This window comes from Ambystoma mexicanum, chromosome 14, assembly GCF_040938575.1.
Source record: "Ambystoma mexicanum isolate Mex_15411 chromosome 14, UKY_AmexF1_1, whole genome shotgun sequence".
Lineage (NCBI taxonomy): Eukaryota > Metazoa > Chordata > Amphibia > Caudata > Ambystomatidae > Ambystoma > Ambystoma mexicanum.
The window spans coordinates 163,399,029-163,420,953 of record NC_090940.1 but is presented as its reverse complement, the minus strand read 5'-3'; the positions used below and the strand labels follow the sequence as shown (position 1 = coordinate 163,420,953).

Here is a 21,925-nt window from a genome sequence, read left to right as displayed (position 1 = left end):
AAACGCTTGATTCCCAAATCTCGGGCTTAATTTTGGTTTGAACGCTCCCTCGCATGCTCCACCTGCCATAGAAAAGTGGAGTGCTTCTTCAGCAGAGCGTTTCAAATCGCATGTGCAGCATTCAACAAGTTCCCTTTTTGCCTTATGCCATCCACTCTCAAAAAGTGGAACAAATACTCTATCGCCTTGTTCGTAAGTCTACATTTTGTATATATAATGGTTCTCCAAGCACCTTTCCACACTTGAAGACCCTTCACAACCTCCTGTCATCCTCAAGCTGCTCACTCACCAACACCAGAATGCCATCTTGTTAACCACTTATGCCACTTTCTACCACAGAAATATGTTGATGGGAAGTGAAAGATTTATTTTATTTATTTATATCGCGCCGAAACCCGCAGGCATCAGGGCGTGCATATTTAGACACAGACATACAAAATTTGACGGGACATCATTTTGCTAACTCTAATCCTAACTGTTTGCCCTACAGACTCCTGAGAGAGGCTATTTATTCATCAAAAAGGAAGCTCTTTGCTGTTTTTGGGCAATGCAGAAGTTTCACACTTAGATTTGGGGACAGGCATTTATCTTGCAAATGGATTAAAATCCCTCGAAAGGGATGTACAGGGCAAGGTGGGATTACTCAATGCAGGGACTCAACATGAGTGTCAGGATCCAAGATTGGAAACATTGGAATCGCTGGCGGTTCCAGCGGAGAGCGGTGGAGTCCTCACCCAACACGGCGCCGGAGCTTATATAATCTAGCTCCGCCCACTTCTCGGCGTGTTGTATCTGTTGTTTCACACTCTCAACGCTCCGACTTTTGGATTATCGCCATCCCGTGTGTTATTCTTCTAGTCGTTATTCCCCTTGTTCCTTCCCTGTATCTCTTTTCCTCTAACTTTACTGTTGTCTTCGTGTTCGCTAACTTTCTACTTTTTGTTCGAGGTTGCCGCCGCTAATTCTGGTACGGTGCCTCTCCGCTTCCCTGTTCTTCCCTCGCTCCAACTTTCAATCTACCTTTTTCCTTAACGCCACTGCTGCCTGGTCTACATTCTTACTCCGGCCGCGAGGGTGCTTCTTCGCACTGTGCTCCGTGTCGGTGAACAGGAGCTTCCCAGCTGGTCTCGCTATCGGCTGTTCTCTCAGCCCTTCTGTCTGGTGTTTTCTTTCTTTAACGGGTGCGGAGGCGCTGCGCTTTGCCGCTTCTGCGTTCCCTTGAGCCCCTGTTGCTAATCCTACCTTCCTGCCTTTTCGACGTGCTGCCTTCCGGCGGGTTGTTCCTTTCCGCTCCGCCGTGGTGGTTCAGCGCTGCTTCTGACTACTTGGGGCATTCCTGCTTTCCTCTCCCTGACTTGGCACAGTAGTCCCTTCCTGTTGTATCGAACTCCTGTGTATCTTTTCTTTACTATACCTTCCCTTATCTACCTTTCTCCCAGGGTCTGATACCCTTCCACTCCGTATCTTGGCATTTGCTTCTTGGATTCCTGCCTTCAGCTACACTGAGTACGTCATCATACCTGGTCTCTTGGAACTGCAACCTAAAGATCTGTACCATCTAAAGGACCGGTCTTCTGAACCCATCTACGGACTAGGGTTTTTTCTGCCTTTGGGCTTTTTCCCTAGAGCTGAGGCTGGCCCCCTGGGGTTCCCCAGTGACAGGTCCACTCCTCTGTCAAGGTGGCCTCCGGAGGGGCCAGACCTTACCTTCACGAAAAGAAGACCAGAACACCGAAAGGCAAGGGGCCAAGGGCTAAGGAGAAGCCCGGCAAGATTGAGACAGACCCTTGCGAACTTACCTCGGAGGAGTCAGGTGAGGAGAAAGGGGAGGTGGACTCGGATCTTGACAATGAGTGCAGAGTTCGGATTTCTTGCCCTGAAATGTTGGGTGAGAAGATGTGAGTGAAATGTCAGAGAGTGAACATCAACCCGCCCTCTGTCAGATCACCAGCTCTCTGTCAAAAGCAGAGCAGGTTGAAGCCTTTTTTGGAAGATAACGAGTACAGCATCTTCCTGGAATGTATTGTGTAAAGGGAACTGGAATAGTGAACATGGAAAGTTCTCCATGAGTTCAGTAGGATGGGGACGCTGTTAGGGCATGAGCAGAGTATTGTGGTGCGATAGCAAGGTTCAGAATGATAGCTAGGCATATGGAGATAGCTCATGAAGGGCATTTGAGTGCTAATAAAACAAAAGCAGCGTTTCTCAGGGATTCTTTGGGACCAGGAATGGATGGTGAGGTAAAATAAGTATTGTGAGGCATGTGTTGACTGACTGCGCTCTGTGTCTTTCGAATGCGACTTTGGGTATACAGCCACTTCCAAAGGACACATGGGAGGAGCTGGACTTCGATACAGGGTCCCCTGACTTTGCTGAGGGTGGAGACACTATTTTCTGTAACGGCAGTACATTTAGATCAAACATTCATTACAGATAATGGTCTGCAGATGGTCCCCAAGAAGATGGAAACTTTAAGGAAAATGGTGTGACATGGTCAAGTACCCAATAATGTGACACGGTCAAGGACCAGGGGGATGGCGGCCCCTCACAATCGGGGGCAGGAGGCCTACCAGGGTGTTTGCATGAGACAGTCCTGCCCCATAGGAGGGGTGAGGGAGTTAATAGGGCCCCAGTTTCTGTTCCCTCGATATGTGCCTGGTTACAATTGAAAAGTACCACTGACATTCCTCTATACCTGCTTTACCCAAGTCCTTGCAGGCAGCGAAGAAAGGAATATTTAAACCACCGGCAAGAGATGCAGCGAGCCAATGAAAAATTGTGGCAATCAGTATGCGCTAATACAGTGGGATACAAACTCTGAAATTGGCAATTACTGTACCGGGTCGCTACCGCAAAAGCACGAGCAGACATGCGGTTAAAAAAGGGGCAGGGTTTAAAGGGCAGTAGTTTTCCATCTATGTAACCAAGCCCCGGTGGGGAGAGCAAGGCAGAGATTGGCCTAGGCAACCAGGTGAACACGTAGCCAATGGAAGAGGGAGGGGAGGAGAAAAAGGGGCAAACAGAACAGAAGAGTGTGGCTGGTCAGATGAGATCAAGGGAGGAAAAGGAGGCCTGACAGACCAGACGAACGAAGGACTGCAGAGTAGAAGAGACTGACGGGGTATGTGCAAGGGAAGGTATTGGTTGTTGAGAAAAAGGGTTACTTGGGTATGACGAGTGTATGGTGCATAAGGTGAGTGAGTGACACTAAGTGGCCGATAAGTGGGACTGAGTGAGAAGGGTAGCTGGCAGAGTGAAAGAAGGGTGAGTGTGAGAGAAGGAGAGGTGGAGCCTTGTATAAAGTGAAGAGTAGTGGAAGTGGAAAGTAGTGGAAGAGGAGAGTATTGGAGAGTAGTGGGAGTGAAGAGTAGTGGAGTAGCGGGAGCAGAGAGTAGCAAGAGCATAGAGTAGTGGGAGTGAAAAGTAGTGGGAGTGAAAAGTAGTGGGACAGGAGAGTAGTGGGAGTGAAGAGTAGTGGAGCAGCAGGAGCAGAGAGTGGTGGGAGCAGAGAGTAGTCGTGAGAAGGAATAACACTGGAGGGACTGATGAGAGAGGGAGAGAAAATAGATAGTGAAGGTAGGAGAAAAGGGATAGAGTGTAGAAGGAAGCGAAAGGTTGGAAAGTACATCAGAGCAAGGAGTACTAGAGTGTGAGAGGAACAAGAGCTAGAATCAACATAGAAGAACCCATAGGGAATAAGATAGATAACCCAGTTGCCAATAGGCCCTCACCTATTAGTTAGTCTGACTTTACAAAGTAGAGGTTACCGATCTCGAGGGACCATCTTGTGGAAGGAGACCATGGGGGGTGAGAGAGAGCGTGCGGTGAACCATCCTTAAGAGTTGGTGTGTTCTTGGGGATATCTGTGACAATGAATTAAAGCACAACATGGTGATGGTGGTATTGAGAGTTTTAATTGACCCTAATGGATAAGGTTAAAATGGCCATCTAGAAAAAATGAGGTAGAGGAATGGCAATAGAATGTGCATAGAAGGATAGAAGCCTATTGGCTAGCACGTTGTGCCTTGTGTGTCTTGTTCTTTTGAGGTGTTGAAAGGGAAGCACTGAAATACCAAACTTTGTCCAGGATAGATGGCTAGAGCTGAACCCTTGAGCTGGTTTAACAGGGTGGTCTGGTGGAAAGTTTATTTATTTTCTATTTTTTTATTAACTGTGTCATATAGCTGAATATTACAACAGCTTTAGGCACAATTCAAATTACAGTACAAAATATCCAATTGCTTTAACACAGTACGTCAATAAAATACATTCACCTGGATCCAAGCATATAAGGAATCTATAATAAGGAGCTAAACATCCTCCCAACATTATCATAGGCTCTCCAAAATGCTGGCTATCTTTCTCCAAAAAAGGGTAAAAAAAAGATGATGCAGGGCTCGTTATTCCCTCCCATGAGCAAGTCCCAGATAACCTCAGGAGAGGAATCAGAATTCAGTCCCGCAGCCACAGATGCCACCCTCCTATACCCCCGCAAGGAGTCACGATGTATTAGCAGATGCTGCACCGACTCAAGAGCACCACAGCCACAGAGTCGACACATCCTGGCGGGCCTAGGGATATTTAGCCAAGCCCCCGTAATTTCAAGGGTCTTGGCGGAATTGGTTTTAAGTTTAAGATAGTCCCAGACCAGTGAGTTGCCCAGGAATTGGCCGATGTAATTAGGTGGCCCAGCACGTGCAAGAATATACTCCTAAAATAAGCCGCTATTAGACATGCAAGCCAATTGTACCATGTAATGCTAGCGATAGTGACTGTAAACAGCCAGTTTCATAGGAGCTTTGTACTGGAGGAAAGGCCAATTCAAAGTAGCACCTGGGACTGTAGCCAGCCATTTATTTCCAACCGCAACCAAGCTGTGGATAGCACTACCCTGCTTGCAAGAGATTTTAGTCTGACACAAGCTATAGATAGCAGAGATCAAGGTGCCTTTGCATTCGGAAGTTGCCAAAGAAAGTTCAAAGAGGATAACTGGAGTCTTGCCATGCAGGAAAAAATACCAAACTCCAGGATATAGTCTGAATGGGGGTCTATGTGGGTAACTGGAACAGCCTCTTGAGGAGAGAGGATTCCAGTTTTGCCACTCCCACCATGTTGCCAGGCTGTCACAGTACGGCGCAATACATCAAGATGGGTCTGACTTTGCCAGGAACAGTTTGACCAGAATCCCCAGGGAGTACACTAAACCCAAGCGAGCCATTTTACCCAGGGCCCCCAAAACATGGGAACTCCTAAGTCTGGTGTGTTCTAACTGGTAGATGCCACGTAGGCCCTTATCAACTAGGACACGCAGATATTTATACTCCTGGACTAATTCAAGTCTTTCCTCCTCCAAGTGCCAAAGAATGATGGTCTTTTTGGGACAAATGCGTTGAATACCATAATCTTGGTTTTACAGATGTTAACCACCAGTTCCAGTAATTCAGAATGGCCAATAGGGGTGAGGTCCAACAAAATGATGTAATCAGCGAACTCCATCCAATGGAGGGGAAAATCACCCAAATTGGGGGGAATCTAGATGGAATTCTCCAGCACTGCACCGATATCAGCAAGATATAGGTTGAACAAAAGAGAGGCCAGTCTACAACCCTGTTTCAGGCCACGAGACGTAGGGATCCAGGAGGTAGTGCTGCTCAACCGATCCAGCCGAACTTTGACCCGGGTACCAGAGTGGAGGTGTATAATCATGGTCAGTAGACCTGCTGGGATTTTCCAAGCCGAGAGTTTACACCACAGTTTGTTGCGGTTGACAGAGTCAAACGCTGCGCTGTAGTCTATAAATTCTGTATAGACCGTGCACTTTCTAGTGAACCAGTCATGCTGGATAATGGTCTGGAGTGCAAGGGAGTTAGTCATGGTGCTGAGGTCCTTTTGGAAGCCAGTTTGGTTATGCTAAATAAGCTTAGCCGCCACCGCCCAAGCTCAGAGTTCATCAAGAAGCATACAGGCAAATATTTTAGAGGAAGCGTCCAGCATTGCAAGGAGTCGATAATTGGCCGGATTAACACGGGACCCCTTCTTCCAAACAGGCACAATTATACTATTGCACCAAGACGATGGGATAATCTGGGCTTCACCAATCCACAGGAAGAGGAAATCCAGAGTGATAGCCCAATGGTCAGCATCCCTCTTAATGATCGTACTCGAAATACCATCCGCGCCAGGGGCCCTGGTGGACTAGCTGCCAAGAATGATCTTATAGATGATATTGTGATTGAGGAGGTGCTGCCATCAGCCCAAAGTACCACAGCTTGCAAACGTACCTACCACTCCTCCACCCAGGATGTTGGCGATATATAGCCGACCCAATCATTAACCGGTACGCCAAGCAAACCGCGTGCAGGTTGATAGCCATCAATTGCCCTCCAAAAGTCACGCAAATTATTGGAGGAAGCCAAGTAGACCACATTTTGTCAACAGGCACATTCAGTAGAATATCGGTGGAACTTAATCCACGAGCGATAGATGCTCTTGGCGTTATTCAACTGGTGGGCGCGCACAGAACGATCCAATTGCATTCTCATAATGAGGTGCAATTCAAGGCGCAAGGCCTTCCTCTGGGCCACAACAGCATCATCGTCGGGTGGTGGTGAGATGGCAATAATACAATAATATGGCAGGTCGCTTGGAAGTTGGTTTGGACTTGCTAAAGATAGAGGATACTGAAGCCGCCATCATTTTGCCAAAGTCCTCAAGCACCATGTACAGGTAATCCTCAGGGCACTCAGTAGCACCCCTCCCCGAAGGCTCAGCAAAGTGGCGTAAGGCATGGGGCAAGTGTGCAGAGACCACATCCAGTCAGTGCTCAGTCCAAGAGATGCAATTGATAGTAGGGTTGACCCCAATGGCTTCAGTGCCCACAGGCATAACAGAGTGCACTGTGAGATTAGTTGTCAGCACGAGGGTCAGATGATTACTCTCTAAATGAGGATAAATACCCATATTCAAGACCAAACAAAGGTCAGTTTACAGAAACCCAAAAACCAAGATACTACTCGATTTTGGCACCTCGCAGGGTAATTCGACGGGAAAGCTCCATTAATCATGGAGAAGCCGTAAGAATATTACAAGGATGCCCACGCCAAACCCCGTTTAGTATTGGGTCAATAGATCATCCTCCATGGGAAAGGTCATAGGGCCTTCCCTGGAGTCGATCAAGTGCTGAGAGGACAGGATCCGTGAGTTGAAATCCCCACGATGATACAAGAGGGGCAAGGCAGATGTTTAATCAAAGACACCAACTCAGACAGGACCAGGATATGAGGAGGTTTATATGGTGGTTCATAGAGATTGATAATGGCCAGTTGTCTGCTAACTCCTCCAAGGGTAGCGTTGATCACAGTCATCAGAATATTAGGGGAGCTTGTCTGAATTTCCCTCAGTCCAAGAGAGTTTTTGGGACCCAAGAGCAAACCTCCCCTAAGGCACCCAAGAGTGCCCTTTGAGGCGAATTTATGGATTAAATGCCACCCATCAATAACAATCGGTTCCATTAACCATGTCTCCTGCAATGCAATCACGGAGTATTGGTCAATTAAATCCATAAGGCCTCCCTCCGCAAACAAATGTGAGTGGCCACAGGTATTCCAATTTATGAACTTTGCTAAAGGTTCCGAATCCCCCTTAAAGCCGCCAACCTGGCCAGCCATGTGCCAATTGGCAAACTAGGAGCAACAGAAGGAGGGCAGCTGGGTCAGGGGCGATAGTACTGGTGCTTTGCTCCGCCAGCTGATATCTTATGCCATACATGGAGCCAATTAATGTGGAAAGTTTCAGCACCAATTGACTCTACTTGAGGAGTACACAGGTAGAGTTGGAACTCGTGATCAACAGAAAGCTGGAGCCAGTTGGGATTGACTTTCCAAGAACATAAGAGAGCTCTATCTGCCTTATAAATCTCAGATCTTGGGAATTGCTGGTCTCCAAAGCATTAGGCAGAGGCATGGAGGAGGGTTCCTACCAATCGCTAGAGGCAGAATTCCCTGGACCTCCTTATCGCTTCTTAGTAGATATTTGGCCTTGGCCCCTTTCTTCCCCTCTTTAGTACTCATGCAGTCTCTCAGGCGCGTGTTCGGTCCTTCTCCCATGTTTAGCATCTGGCTAGGACCAACCGGGCCCCAGCAAACCTTCCTGATCTGTCTTTCTACAAGTATCCTGCTCACCTTCACCTTTCTCTCGTCAACTTCCTCCTCTCCTCCAATCTCTTTTGTGCGTACTCTGTGCTTGCCAATCTGCTCCAAACACCCCTAAACTCCCACCCTATGAATGAGTTTGTCATAGCCCTGTGCTCCACCCCTTGGGCTGGGCTCTTTGTGAGGGTCTGCACCTGTGTCTTCAAGTAGTGAGGGAATGGGATTGGTTTCCCTTATTAAACAGGCTCACCTGAGGTTGCTCTGGGGTTTAGGGGCTTGACAAAGCATTAATTTGGTCTCTCCGCCATTCTGGAATCCACTCCCCCCTCACTGGATACTGCAGAGCACTGCACAGGAAGGACATATTTCCCGTTTCCTCTGTGAAACCACTGTCAGTAAATCCTTTAATATTCTCATTAATTCTTATGTGGATGAAAAGAATGCTTGTCTTCAATAAAATTGTAACATTCATGAATGCAGACTCTGTTGGTAAACACTGGCTTGGTAAAATTGTATTCATGGGTGGAAATGCTGCTGTACACTGCAAGCCTCAGAGAGAAATTCTCTAGTGCTTTGAAGTGGAGTTTCCTTTATAGCAGGATTCTCGGAAACCGCAGCAAGGGCTGTTTGATGGGTTTCTTTGTTGCAACACTGCATGTAAACCAGACTATGGTACTGGGTTTTCTGGCTTCCGGGAGCTTCAGGTCCCTGTCCTTGTGGGGAAGGGGTCTGCATATCTTATTGCCACCACTATAGTTTTGCCCAGAAGATAAGTCTTGCTCATCTCTGAGGAGGCAGGACTGGTAGGGTTGAGTGGATGAAAATTCTTGTACACCAAAGAGTTCCGAATGTTATCCCTTAAAGGGCAAGCATCTGGAGTAAAGTTACCCACTGACTGTCCCAGCCAGATGACTGGGCCCAAGGGAGGGTGGCCAGGAGATCCTACCCACATCACTCAGGGTCCAAAGCCCTATGGCTTGGTGAGGCATTCACTTGACACGACTGTCTCCAAACGTTTGTCTTTTAAGTCACTCTGCATAGTGCACCGGGCATTCTACAGTCAGGGTGTAGAGTACTTGTAAATTAAGTTTTCATCGTACTGCCCTTCACGCCCACTGCGTTCCCAAGATGCCCGGTTGATATTGGCTCCTTGGTTCCAACTCGGTTTGGCGGCCGTTCTTTTTCTGTTTCTGCAGCTAAGCTATGGAATTCTTTTCCTCCTGCTCTTCAGGCCACTGCTAATCACCTTCAGTTTAGACGCTTGTTAAAAGGGTATTTATTTTAACTGCTTTCAGTTTCCCTCTACCCTTTCTTTCTGTCGTTCTGTTATCTTTAGCAGCAAGTTAACTTTGGTGTTCGTATGCTTTAAAAGTATACGTAACATAACATCCCTCCCTCGATCAACTCCATAAAGTCTCCAGAATCAGGCTGGAGACTTCGTTACACTAGAACAGGATGCCAATAACATGTCCGTAGCATGTGCTTTCTGACGTGTAAAGAGGAAGAATCAACCGGCGCGGTGAATCAACCGGCGCACGGCACCACCTTAATAAGAACTTGGATTGAAAGCGATTGATGCATATCAAGAAGCAACCTGCAGTGAGTGGTCAGGCAAAAGGAGACCAGCTCAAGTATCTCGTGTATTATACGGTACACAAGATGCCAAGATTTCTCGCGCTGGTTGCATAATCCCAGTATAAATCCATAAATGAGGACAAAAGATCTAATGTTCTTGCACTAATTCCAATCCAAGACATTCATTGTATGTATGTTGGTTGAACAAAAATGATCTCATAATTAGATGTTGTCAGCCAACACGTGTTTCGACCCATTCACAGTCTTTATCAAGGCCGTGCAATCAAAATTCCAATTTTGAAAAAGAATGGATACGCACTTATGGGTAGGAGTAGTTAAGCGGTTGCCAGAAGCTGAAAACACAGTCCATAGCCTGTTGGCTGGATGTACACATCTGAGAGAGACGTGGATACGTCTTCCGGCCTAGGCAATGTTCGGCATTCCACTACGCATGGAGTATGTATGCAACCAGCGTGTGAAATCCTGGTATCTTGTGTTACGCTTTTTTAAGTGGTTCTGTGACTGCTTTAGAGGAGCACCTTGGCTGTTTCACACCTTATTGTATACCTATGTGCGTGCTCTGCAAAAGGGGGGCTCCTGATGCCTGCCTCCCCCAGAGACTCAGGGCCTCATTACACGGTAGGCGGTGAGCCATGGCGCTATTAGCGCCACGGCTCATGCCGGTAAAATACCGGCACCGCCTTGGTGGAAAGGGGATTTACCGTCCCATTCCAAGGTTGGAGGGGCGGTAAATCCCCCTTCCACCATTGCCCTTCCTATGGGAATGGGGAAGGCGCTAATTACGGCACCGCAATTTTGCGGTGCCTTAATTAGCTCCGAGGTCCCTTAGCGGGTTGGATTTTAACGCCTGAAAAAGCAGGCGTTAAATCCCTCAACCCGCAAAGGGACCTCGTAGTAAGGCGGTAAGGATTTACCGGTACCGGTATTTTACCGGTAAATCCTTACCGCCATCCGTGTAATGAGGCCCTCAGTGTGACCATTGTGTGCTGGGCATTATGCATAGACATGTAGCATATTTCATAGCTAGTCGGATCGTTTGGTAAGTGGAAAACATGCATCTGTATTCAGCCAACAAGTCATAGATTATAAACCTAGCAGGGCCAACTTATCTCTTCAAGCTTCTGAGGTGATTAAATTGCGTACAATTAAAATGCGAAGGTGTAACACCAGTTATTTATGTGTACATCTTTATGGATTTAAAAAATGAAATGTTCTTTTCCAGGAAGCACTGTCCAAAATGCATATTGAATGAAGCAGTTCCACTGATGGGTCCTTTACAACCATTTACAAAGTTGTGGAATAGTAGTTAATATGTTAAACTGCCAAGAGGTGGTGGCGGGACTAGACACAATAAAAGAGGCCAGCACAAGGCAAGCAATACATACATCTTTATATTTACACCGCAAGCAAAAGGCACCAGAAAGACAAACATTAGTTGCAAATACTTTATTACAATATGTTATTTTCCATGAGTTCCACGAGATATGGGGTGTATATTGCGACAAGGTCAGGGTCATGACCCTATTGGGGTTAAAGGAATTGGGGGGGAAGTCCCGACCCCTCCTTTGAGTGGGGTTGCATTGTATGTGACTGACGGTACTCACTGTCCCTCCCCCAATGCCAGTCAGCTGTTTCTGGCCCGCGGTGTCTTATCTTTTTCAGAACCACAACTCCCAGAACGCACTGGGGTGCAACAGAAAAAGGACTAGAACCGGAGGAATGGAATCAAAACCCAGATGGACCCCAGGGGAAAGGTGGGGCAACAGAAAACAAACAGAGTGAGAAGGGACTGCAGGGGAGACTCAGAAATCCTTCCCAAACCGAGTTAGGAACAAAACTCACCAGCACCTGAAGCAAACCACAGGGAAAATAAGCAGCCTGAGCTCATGGATGTCATCCCACATATAGACCCTGAAAAGGGAGTGTGGCTAAAAACCTTCTTAAAGCCTGGCATAGGAAGTCTAAACCTTCAGATGGATAGCTTAGCTAGAGATTGGCCAAGGGGATCATGTGACCAAGGAGACCAATCGGGAAACTGCGCAAGTGTTCAAATGGGACAGACTGGGCTATAAAAGCCCAGTCAGCACAGAGGATATTGTCAGGTGTTTAAGACAGGTGGAGCGGTGGTGGACCAAGAGGCCAGGCAGAGGGAAGATGATGGCATACAGTGCTGAGCAGACTGGAAGTGTTTTGTGAGAGTGCAGGCAGGTATTGTGAGCAAGAAAAAGTGGTACCAGTTGTGTAGTGTGGTGAGTGTGAGAAAGGTGAGAGAGAATAGAGAGGGAGGGAGAGAAAAGTGTAGAGGGGGCATTACAGAGTGTGTAAGGGACACAATGTGGCAGGAGTGGGGGAGAAGGAGCATGCAAGATCGTAGTGGGAGAAGGGCTGAGGTCAGGTGAAGGAGGGAGGTAGTGAAGCGAGACAGGCAAAGCGTGTGGTAACATCTGGAGGCAGATGAATAGGCAGGGTTGTTAAGGGAGGGATGAGAGGGGGTACGTAGAGAGGGAGAGGGGAAGGAGAGGGAGATGAGCATGGTCACGGAGGGAGGAGAGTGGAGACAGAGGGAGAGATCAAGACTCAGAGAAGTTGAGAAGGAGAGAGATTGAAAGAGAACCCCTGGAGACATTGGGCAGTCAAACAGACCAGATGTAGCCCTTGGAAAAGAAAGCCACAGCCTTTGGGTTTCGCCATCCAGATTAGAAAATATAGACATTAGGGGTTACCCTGCACCAGAATACGTTAGGGACATTCCGATGGTTAGGGACACCTGGGCTAGGGTTGATGGAGCCCACTGGGAGGTTGAGAGAGCTCTATAAATCCCCCTTAGTTTAAACTGTACCAACCATCCCAAACCATTTAATTAAAATTCGAATAAACCACCTTAAATCTATTATTTGTTTTGGATTTCCGAGGCCACACACGCATACATCACACATCTTAAAAGCAGACTGGGCACACCCTTTCAAGATGCCTACATATAGGGCATGGAATAGGGTAACTTACGCTAATTGGTCCTTTAATGTTTCCTTTAACGTTGACAACCTGATAGTGCAAAATCTAAAGCAGCACACCTTGGAGACACGTCATTTTGGCGGTAGTCCTCAAACTCCTATTTAGGCTTGGGAAAACCCACAGAAAGTACCATTAAGACAAATTATTAGAATCAGCTTGCCTGAAAGGACTTTCCACTAATACATGTTGGCAGAGGCGCTTCTGAAGGATTTCAGGTAACATTTAAATCAGGAGACATCTATAAAATCAGTTCAACAAATATGACAAATTTGGACATGATAAACATCCTGTTTTACTGTATGATGAAATAATAGCTCAGTAAACAACCAGGCAGTAGCTCAGTTGGGTTAATACCCGAGTTGGAAGTCACGACTTTGGACGTAGAGGCTTTACATGTGGCACTCTCTAACCTTAGACAAACTCTTTTTATTCAAGCAGAGTCCTTGTGTCTACTTAGAAGACTGGGGGAACTATTCTTGGAGTTGTTCCCTCTTAAAGTAATCTCTCTATTAAAGAGCTTAATATCCCAAATGTACTTATTAATCATGACCGAAGCGTCACTGTACCTATGCAACTGCTATACAATACTTGCAAAAAGACAAACGCGCTTTACTTACTGGAAGTCACTGCAGCCGACTCGCCCAGCCAGAAATTCACAGCATCCGGCTTCTTCCCTACAGTGGAAACATAGAAAACTGGGATGTCACCAACATATTTTGGTTGGGCAGTCAAGCACAACTGTGTACATTTAATTATTGATTAAATGCATGAGCAAGGTTTACCAGATGCCTTTTGGTCAGCCAGGAGCGCCTGGACTAGACCCAGACTGGACCAATCCAGGGTTTCCGAGAGCTGAACGCTTGATGTACAGAAGCAGCAGAATTTGTATCATTATAGGTTTAGAAAATCCAAAGCCCCAATTAGCAACGTGCACACCAACTGTGAAAATGTACTGGTGTGCAATGTTACATATACCAAATAGGGGAGTATTTAATTACATTAGCAAGCAACAATGGGTTTGAGGAAAAGTCTGGCTTGCGCCGTCAGGACGATTTCCCTGACCCAAGACTGTGGCAGTTCACTTTAAGAAAGTCATGCTGCTGTATCCCAGCCTGTTCCTAATTAAGATCATCTGGTTGTTTTTTAAACATTACTTTTCTGCCAAAGTGATCCATGAAAACTAAGTGGAATTACAAGTTGGTAACAAAATGTAAAAGAAAAAGGAAAAAACTAAATCGAAGGATAATTGTGAACAGCACCCCATGTAGGATTTAAATAGAAATGTGAATATCTTTAATATGCAAGCATAATGCACGGGAAATGCAACAAAAAGATTCCTCTAAAGGGAAAGAAGTGATTTTATGACATGTTTAAGTGGGTGGTTATGGATGCCTTAAAGATAGTCAATTGTGTTTTGTTCTTTAGTGAACTATTTATGCAGCCTACTCACGTTATCAGAATTATTGTTATTATTTTCTCAATCTCATGCATGTATATTATCGAGCTATTTCCAATGTGTTATTTAGAAGGTCTTGGCAACGCACCAATCAAATCTGCCATTTGGTGCCGGTTCTCCAAAGAAATCACATCTACCTTGAAACGTCTTCAAATCATCTGAACTGGGAGACAGAGGGCCAAGAATGTGTTGTTCCCATTACCAACAGAATGAAAGTGCTGTGTAGTCATTAAAACAACACCAAAACGTTACTTTCTTTCTTAAACGAGAAGGCATACTAAAAAATAAAGAAAATCGCTCATCCCACAAGCTGAACTGCGTCAAGGACCGCATGGTTGCAAAGCACCGAGATCGTGGAAGGAGAAAAAGCCCCAAGCCGTTTGAACTCGTGAACCAGTGAGAGATAACTGAGGGGCGTGGAAGGGCAGATAGAAGCGCTATTCCAGTGTTTGCTAGGATACTACCAATGCTCATATGAAGATCAAAGCCTCGAATTTCAAGAAGTCACAACCTTCTTAATTTCCCCAACATACCAGATCGCCAACGTCCTGTTGACATCGGCACATAGTTGAATCTTCTCACTATTGTGACCTGGCAGGTTAACCACTGCCAATTGCATTTAAGGGTTAAAGGAAGGTTGATCTTTCACAAAACAGGCAATTTTTATAAAACAAATTATTTTCTTTAAATATTTGTGACAGGCAGCCATGCTTTTACCTAGATCACATTGTTGTAACATGTATAGTCTTAGCGAATTTGTGTTTTCTACAAAGCATCGGGTGCACCCCTTTTGCCTTCTGGAGTCATTTCATTTTCTTCCTCTTGGTCCAATGTATGTTTTTGTGTGATTTTGGTGTGACCTTATACAATTTTACCATTTCTATTCTAGCACACTGCAGGAGTCTTGAAGGTCATGCTGCTACTACTCACAATATGGGATACATTACTCACCGTAATCGTATTTCTGATGCTTGTATCTGCTTAGATTCACATGCTATAAATAGGCCGACATCTAGAGGAAGCTGCAGAGCATTACAGTTGTTGTTTTCGAAACTCAAAAAGGGGCGTCGACAGGGCGTGCCAGTAATACTATCCCTGGTGTGACGTCCACTGTACCCATGGTCCTTGACGCGTCTGTCTGCCTGCTCCATGAAGGAGCCTGCTGGGCTGGGGGATGAGCTTAGCTAGTTGTATTTTTACAAGATAGATTACCTGCTTACACATACTCTTCAATTATTATAATTGAGTATGTGTATGAGGTAAAGGCAGTGATGTCAATTTGTTTTTAATTAGATTGGAATGCATCCATTGTCATGGTGATGTTTTATATGAACACTTGTAAAAATGCGCAAATCAAATGGGCATAGAAAATATATGTATCTTCTTATAGATGTGCCGAATACCTTGGGACTGATTTCCTGTTCACTACCAGATGGGAATGAGCACAGTGCCTATTACCAAACCACATTTTCTGAAATAAAAGTAATTGTAACTATATCTAACAGCTATGTCCTTTTTTCACTCTGTAAACCATCCTGAAGAACTGTTCAGATGATGAGATGCATTAGTGCATTACGTATTAAGTGAACACAAATGGTTTTGATGCAGGTTAGCTTCTTCAGGTGGAAAAGTGAACATTCTCCCACTCAGGTAGCACAAGTAATGCCCACTCATATTCACAATGCAATCTCAGGTTGGCTCAAAAATGAAAGTTGCCAAGCAAGGGCATTGGTATATTTTGATGGCAATGGCTTCCTTGTACATCAAAGCCTCATACCCGCTAGTAGCTTCACTTCAGATGAACCAGCTTTACCGGGCTGCAATCGCTAGCGCCTAGAATTCTCAACCCGTGTAGTGGGCCGAGGATTCTGTCCAACTGAATCTGGATACAGTCCACAATCTGTCTCGGTCATGCATGGCACAAATAGAAGGAATCATTAAAAGAAGTGTATTATTTGAGGGATAAGAAGTTCATGGAAACTATCGTTCGCCAAGTTTAAAGAGAATCTTCACAAATCATCATCAAATGCTTTATTCGGCATACGCCATAAAACCATCCATTGCATAAAAAACTATTTACAGATATACAATTGGAATTCATCACAGATAAACAATATGATGAAAAGAAGAAAATAGCCTAAAACCTCTTTAGAAAACAGATCACGAGAAAAATTACAATTACGTAGGTTTAATTAACTAACTACACAAGTACCATGACTTGTTCTATGGCTTTTACCACTTCACAAATGTAACCTAAGAATGGAGACTGCTTAACAAAAAGAAGTAAAGGTCTCCCAAAGTTTAATAAAAACGACAAGTGGGATATAAACCTATAAACCTATAAACCTACATGGCCTACAAAAGTGAAAAACTGGAGTCGGGATACAAGCTATCCCACTGCTTCAAAAATCAGTATTCCAAAGCCACCTAGCCTCTCTTGGGTTAGTCTTTAGGATGCGTCACTTGTCCCACTAAAAGATGAATGATGGGTCCACAGCAGTTTGTTTAGCACTGGAAGAATACTCACTTGTAAAAAAAATCTGCATTGTACCTGAAGTCAAGGGAGGCCTATGGGTGAAAGACAGACAACATGGAAAAAGACCTCAGCGGAGTATGCTAGAATAGGACAAATGATACATAGGAAAAAAATAGAGTGAAAAAAGACACAAGAGATTGAAATACAAGTGAGCCACTCGGCATGATGCCAGAAGATATCCTAGACACTATGTGAAACAAATGACATCCTCTGCTGGTGAACAGGTGGAACTGTGCAGTCACTCAAACCTACTGCAATGCCTTGTGTATCATGTGAGAAAACAAAGGGTGTCTCAATTACTAGTCGCCGTGGATCTCTCTCTCTCGGGTGGCCAGGGCACGCCCATTGCCTTTGGATCCAGACCGTGGAGGTGGACCAGTGCATGGAGATCACCTTGGTGAGGGGTCTTCGGGGAGTGAGGGTGAGGCAACCAATGGTGAGACGCAGTACTCCGCCCTTTCACATACCCATGCTCCATCCTATTTTATAGGATCCTCCAATGTCCCAACTCCCCCCCCCTTCCTACACAAAACACTGTGCCGAGGAAGAGGGTGACTGAGAGTAAAGAGGCTAACACTTACATATCTCATTGGGCATGTCCCGCTAATCGGGTCAGGCAGTCAGGCATTTTGACTTTAATCACATGGATCTGATACCCATTAGCTCTCTCCACATGGATAAAAGGTGGAGCACAGAGACACACTGAGCAAGCTGGAACACAAGAAGGAGCAGAACTTTCCGAGGCGAAAGTGAACCTACTAGCGCAGGGTGGCCGATGGAGGGACTAGAGCAAAGGATCAACAACAGAGTTGGGGATGTGAGGCCAAGCCTGTGGTATTAACCTTGACTTGTGAAGGGGGGCGTGGCTTGGCAGCCATGGAATAGGTTGGAAACCCTGCAAGCTCCGTGATCCGACAACTTGATCCGACCAAGAAACGCATATTTTTTGGATCAGTGGCAGCCCAAAAGTATGTGCAGGCGCACCCCTGAGACGGAATAGCTGTCTCCGTTCGACAACAGCAGAGGAAGATTGCTAGGGATACGAAATAACTATCACATTGCCCAGTCCGGGTGGCCGCGGAGAAGGAAAGAAAAAGGAAAAACGCTGGTGGAGTGCTCCGAACGGAGCGTGGACGATCGAAGGAACTAGCAGATACCACCGGCCTTTTGAGGACAGTCAGAACCCACCCTTGCTGGGACTGAGGACCACGGGTGAAGGGGCTGATTCACGACTCATAGGCACAGCGCCATGTCTAATAAACCCCCAAGACTGAAGAGTAAGCAACCCACATTAGAGGAATACACAAAGACGCCACCAGGCCCGGAAGGAGCCAGGAGCAAAGACAAAGCCCAAGCTGGGAGCAGTGCCACCATGGGTGCGAATCAGGAGGTCCTCGAAGCGATCGCCGATCTGAAAGCGGCTTGGGAGACCAAGCTCGAACTGGCGGTGGCAGAACTAAAAACAGCACTGGAGCTCCAGGTCGGGGCAGTGCAGGAGGATGTGAATCTGCTACGACAAGACGTACGGTCTCTGGCGGAGCACACAGAGAACCTCGAGAAGGAGATGGGCCCTAACACCGCGGACTGTGCTTCTAACCGGTCGGAGCTTCACGCCCTGGTACAGCGAGTGGGTATTCTGGAGAGCAGAGCGGAGGAGGCAGAAGGGCGGGCCCGGAGGAATAATATCCGTATTGTTGGACTACCAGAAGGAGCGGAAGGCCATAACCCCACAGATTTCGTTGAAACAATGTTGCTAAAAGAAATCACTGGGGGAGTGCTGTCTCAGGGGTTTGCGGTGGAAAGGGCGCAATGGGCCCTAGTAAGGAGACCGCCGCCAGGAGGCCCACCTAAGCCGGTGATCGCTAAAATGACAATGCATTACTTACCGTAAAAGCATTTCTGATGATTGTATCTGCTTAGATTCACATGCTGTGCATAGGTCCGACATCCAGTGGTCACTGCGGAGTATTGCATTTTGTTTTTCGTAGTCGAAAAGGGACGTCGACCGGGCGTGTCTGAAATACTATCCCTATAGTGACGTGTGTTGTACCCACAATCCCTCACGCGTCGAGGTCCCTCTGTTTGTATTTTTCTGCCCTGAGGGAGCCTTCTAGACGTGAGTGAGTACAGAAAAGAGAGATATAAAAGGAAGTCTATGTTCCTTCCATCCGAGTGGGGAGGAAGGGTGGGCACATGTGAATCTAAGCAGATACAATCATCAGAAATGCTTTTACGGTAAGTAATGCATTGTCTTCTGATGCTTGTTAATCTGCTTAGAATCACATGCTGTGCATAGACTAGCGAGCAGTACCCGGAGTTGGCGGTGGGTTATGAGAAGGAACAGTAGAGAAAAGATGTCTTAGTACTGCCTGACCCACCTGGGAGTCAGATCTCGAGTGTGCATCTAGACAGTAGTGTTTTGTGAAGGTGTGCACAGAACTCCAGATAGCCGCTTTGCAGATGGACTCAAGGGGAACATTTGCAATGAATGCTATGGACGCCCCCGTGCCTCGAGTAGAGTGTGCTCTAGGCTTAAAGGGCAGTTCTCTCTCAGCAAGAGTATAGCAGAGAGTGATGCATTGAACAATCCATCTAGAAATAGTGGACTTTGAAACTGCATCTCCTTCTCTTCCTGCTGCCACCGAGACGAAGAACTGATTAGTCTTCCTCAGTGGTCTGGTTCTTTCCATGTAGAACATGACCGCTCTGCGCACATCTAGTGTGTGCAGAGTTCTTTCTCCCAAGTTGGAAGGATTTTGAAAGAACGTTGGCAGTTCTATAGACTGGTTTACGTGGAATTTCGATATGAACTTCGGAGCAAACCTTGGGTGCGTGCGTAGAACCACCTTATCTCTGTGAACTGTAACGAAGGGGTCTAGAACGGAAAGAGCCTGTAGTTCACTTACCCTCCTGATGGAGGTGATAGCTATTAAAAAAGCAGTCTTAAGAGTGAGGTCTTTAAGAGATGCTTTGTGCATGGGTTCGAAAGGTGAGCCCATGAGTCTGGTAAGTACCACTTTAAGGTCCCATCCGGGAGCTGGGTCAGCTATCGGGGGGTGTATTCTCTTTATTCCCTCCATGAAGGCCTTTATAACAGGGATCTTCCACCACGACACCTTGAGTTGGGAAGTGGTGTATGCAGAAAGTGCCGCCAGGTGGACTTTAATGGAATTGAACACTAGACCTGAATCCAACAAGTGGGTCAGGTATAGAACAATATGTGTGGGAGAGCAGTCAATTGGGTTGATGCCTTCCCCTCTGCACCAGATGACAAATCTCCTCCACTTGCTAGAGTAGCAGTGGCGAGTGTTAGGTTTTCTGGCTTCCCTGAGAATGTCCATACATCTCTGCGGGAGCAGTAGATGTCCGAATTCTATGATCTCAGGAGCCAAGCTGCTAAGTTCATGTTCTGGGGGCATGGATGCAGCGTCCTGCCCTTGTTTTGTGACAGCATGTTGTACGGGCAGGGGAGTTTCACTGGGGGAGATAGAGACATCTCCATCAAGTGAGCGAACCATGGCTGTCGGGCCCACATTGGGGCCACCAGTATCATGGTTACTTGTTCCTGGTGCATCTTGTGCACCACCTTGTTGAGAAGGGGAGTCGGGGGAAAAGCGTAAACAAATTTCCCTGACCATTGCATCGACAGACCGTTCCCCTTGGATTGGTTCTGGGGGTACCTGGAGGCGTAACTTGGGCATTGTGAGTTCTCCAGGGTTGCGAATAAGTCTATTTCTGGGAATCCCCATTGTGTGAAGACGTCGAAGACGATGTCTTCGTGCAGTCGCCATTCGTACTCTTCGGGCAGGGGGAAATCTCTGCTGAGTTTGTCTGCCAGCAGATTGAGTTCCCCTGGTACATGTTCTGACAGTAGGAACATGTTTTGTTTGAGAGCCCACTTCCATATATTTTGGGCCAGTTTGGACAGTCCTGGAGAGTGGGTGCCCCCCTGCTTGTTGATGTAGTACATGGCTGTGGTGCTGTCTGTAAGGACCAACACAGTTTTGCCTTGCAGGTGTTCCTGGAAGGCTTTTAGCGCCTTGAACACAGCTAGTAGCTCCAGTAGATTTATGTGTTTGGATGCTACGTTCGGAGTCCACACTCCGTGAGCAGTCTGATGGGATAGGTGAGCCCCCCATCCTGTTAGGGATGCGTCTGTGGTTAGAGTGGCTTCCGCCGTGGGTGTGGCAAAGGGTTTCCCTTTTTCCAGGTTTTCCTTTGTCCACCATCGTAGCGAGAGAACCAAGGCCTGCGAGACTAACACTGGATCGTCCCATTATCCGCTGGCCTGACACCACTGGCTGTTGAGCCACTCTTGCATAGGGCGCATGCGCAGGCGCGCGTGAGGTATCAAATAAATACACGACGCCATCATGCCTAGAAAGCGCATTGCTTTGCGTACCGTCACCTCTCGACCGGCCACATATTGAGGGATCTGAAACAGCATGTTTTGGACCCTCTCGTTGGAGGGGAAGACGAGGCCGTCCTTTGTTTGAATTAGAGCCCCTAGGAATTGTTTGATTTGGCTGGGGTCTAGGCTGGACTTCTTTTCGTTGATGGAGAAGCCCAACTGGAACAAAAGGTCTACAGTCTTTTGGGTATTGGAGAAGCATGTTTCGTAAGAATCCCCTGTTATGAGCCAGTCGTCGAGGTAAGGGTAAACTGGGATGGACAACCTGCGCAGGTGGGCCGCTGCCACTGCCAGTACCTTCGTGAATACCCTTGGTGCTGATGCTATGCCGAAGGGTAGCACTCTGAACTGATAGTGTTTGCCCTCTATCATAAACCTGAGGTATCTTCTGTGCGCTGGCAACATTAAAATATGAAAGTATGCATCTTTCATGTCCAATGTTGTCATGTAATCTCCCTGTGATAGCAGTGGGATCACTTCCTGTAAGGTCACCAAACGAAACTTCTGGGGTTTGATAAACCTGTTCGCTGGGCGCAGATCTAATACAGGGCGCATGGTTAGATCCTTTTTGGGTACAAGGAAGTACACTGAATAAATACCTTCCGTTACCTGAGATAGAGGCACGACCTCTATGGCTCCTTTTTCCAGCAGTTGTTGTACTTCTTGGAGAAGGATGGCAAGGTGTTCCGGTGTCATGCGTCGTCCCCTCGGGGGTCTGTATGTTGGGGAACTGTTGAATTCGATGCAGTATCCGTGGGCTACGG

At 46.6% G+C, this 21,925-nt stretch overlaps 1 protein-coding gene across 2 annotated transcripts in view; it reads right to left on the bottom strand.

Moving 5' to 3' along the window:
• JMJD7 (jumonji domain containing 7) overlaps window positions 1-21,925 on the bottom strand; it is a 312,686-nt gene that overhangs the window by 102,554 nt on the left and 188,207 nt on the right. For both annotated transcript variants that reach the window (XM_069638806.1, XM_069638805.1), the window contains exon 4: window positions 13,376-13,432. In XM_069638806.1, coding sequence (XP_069494907.1) covers window positions 13,376-13,432 — 57 coding nt within the window. The remainder of the gene's footprint in view (window positions 1-13,375; window positions 13,433-21,925) is intronic.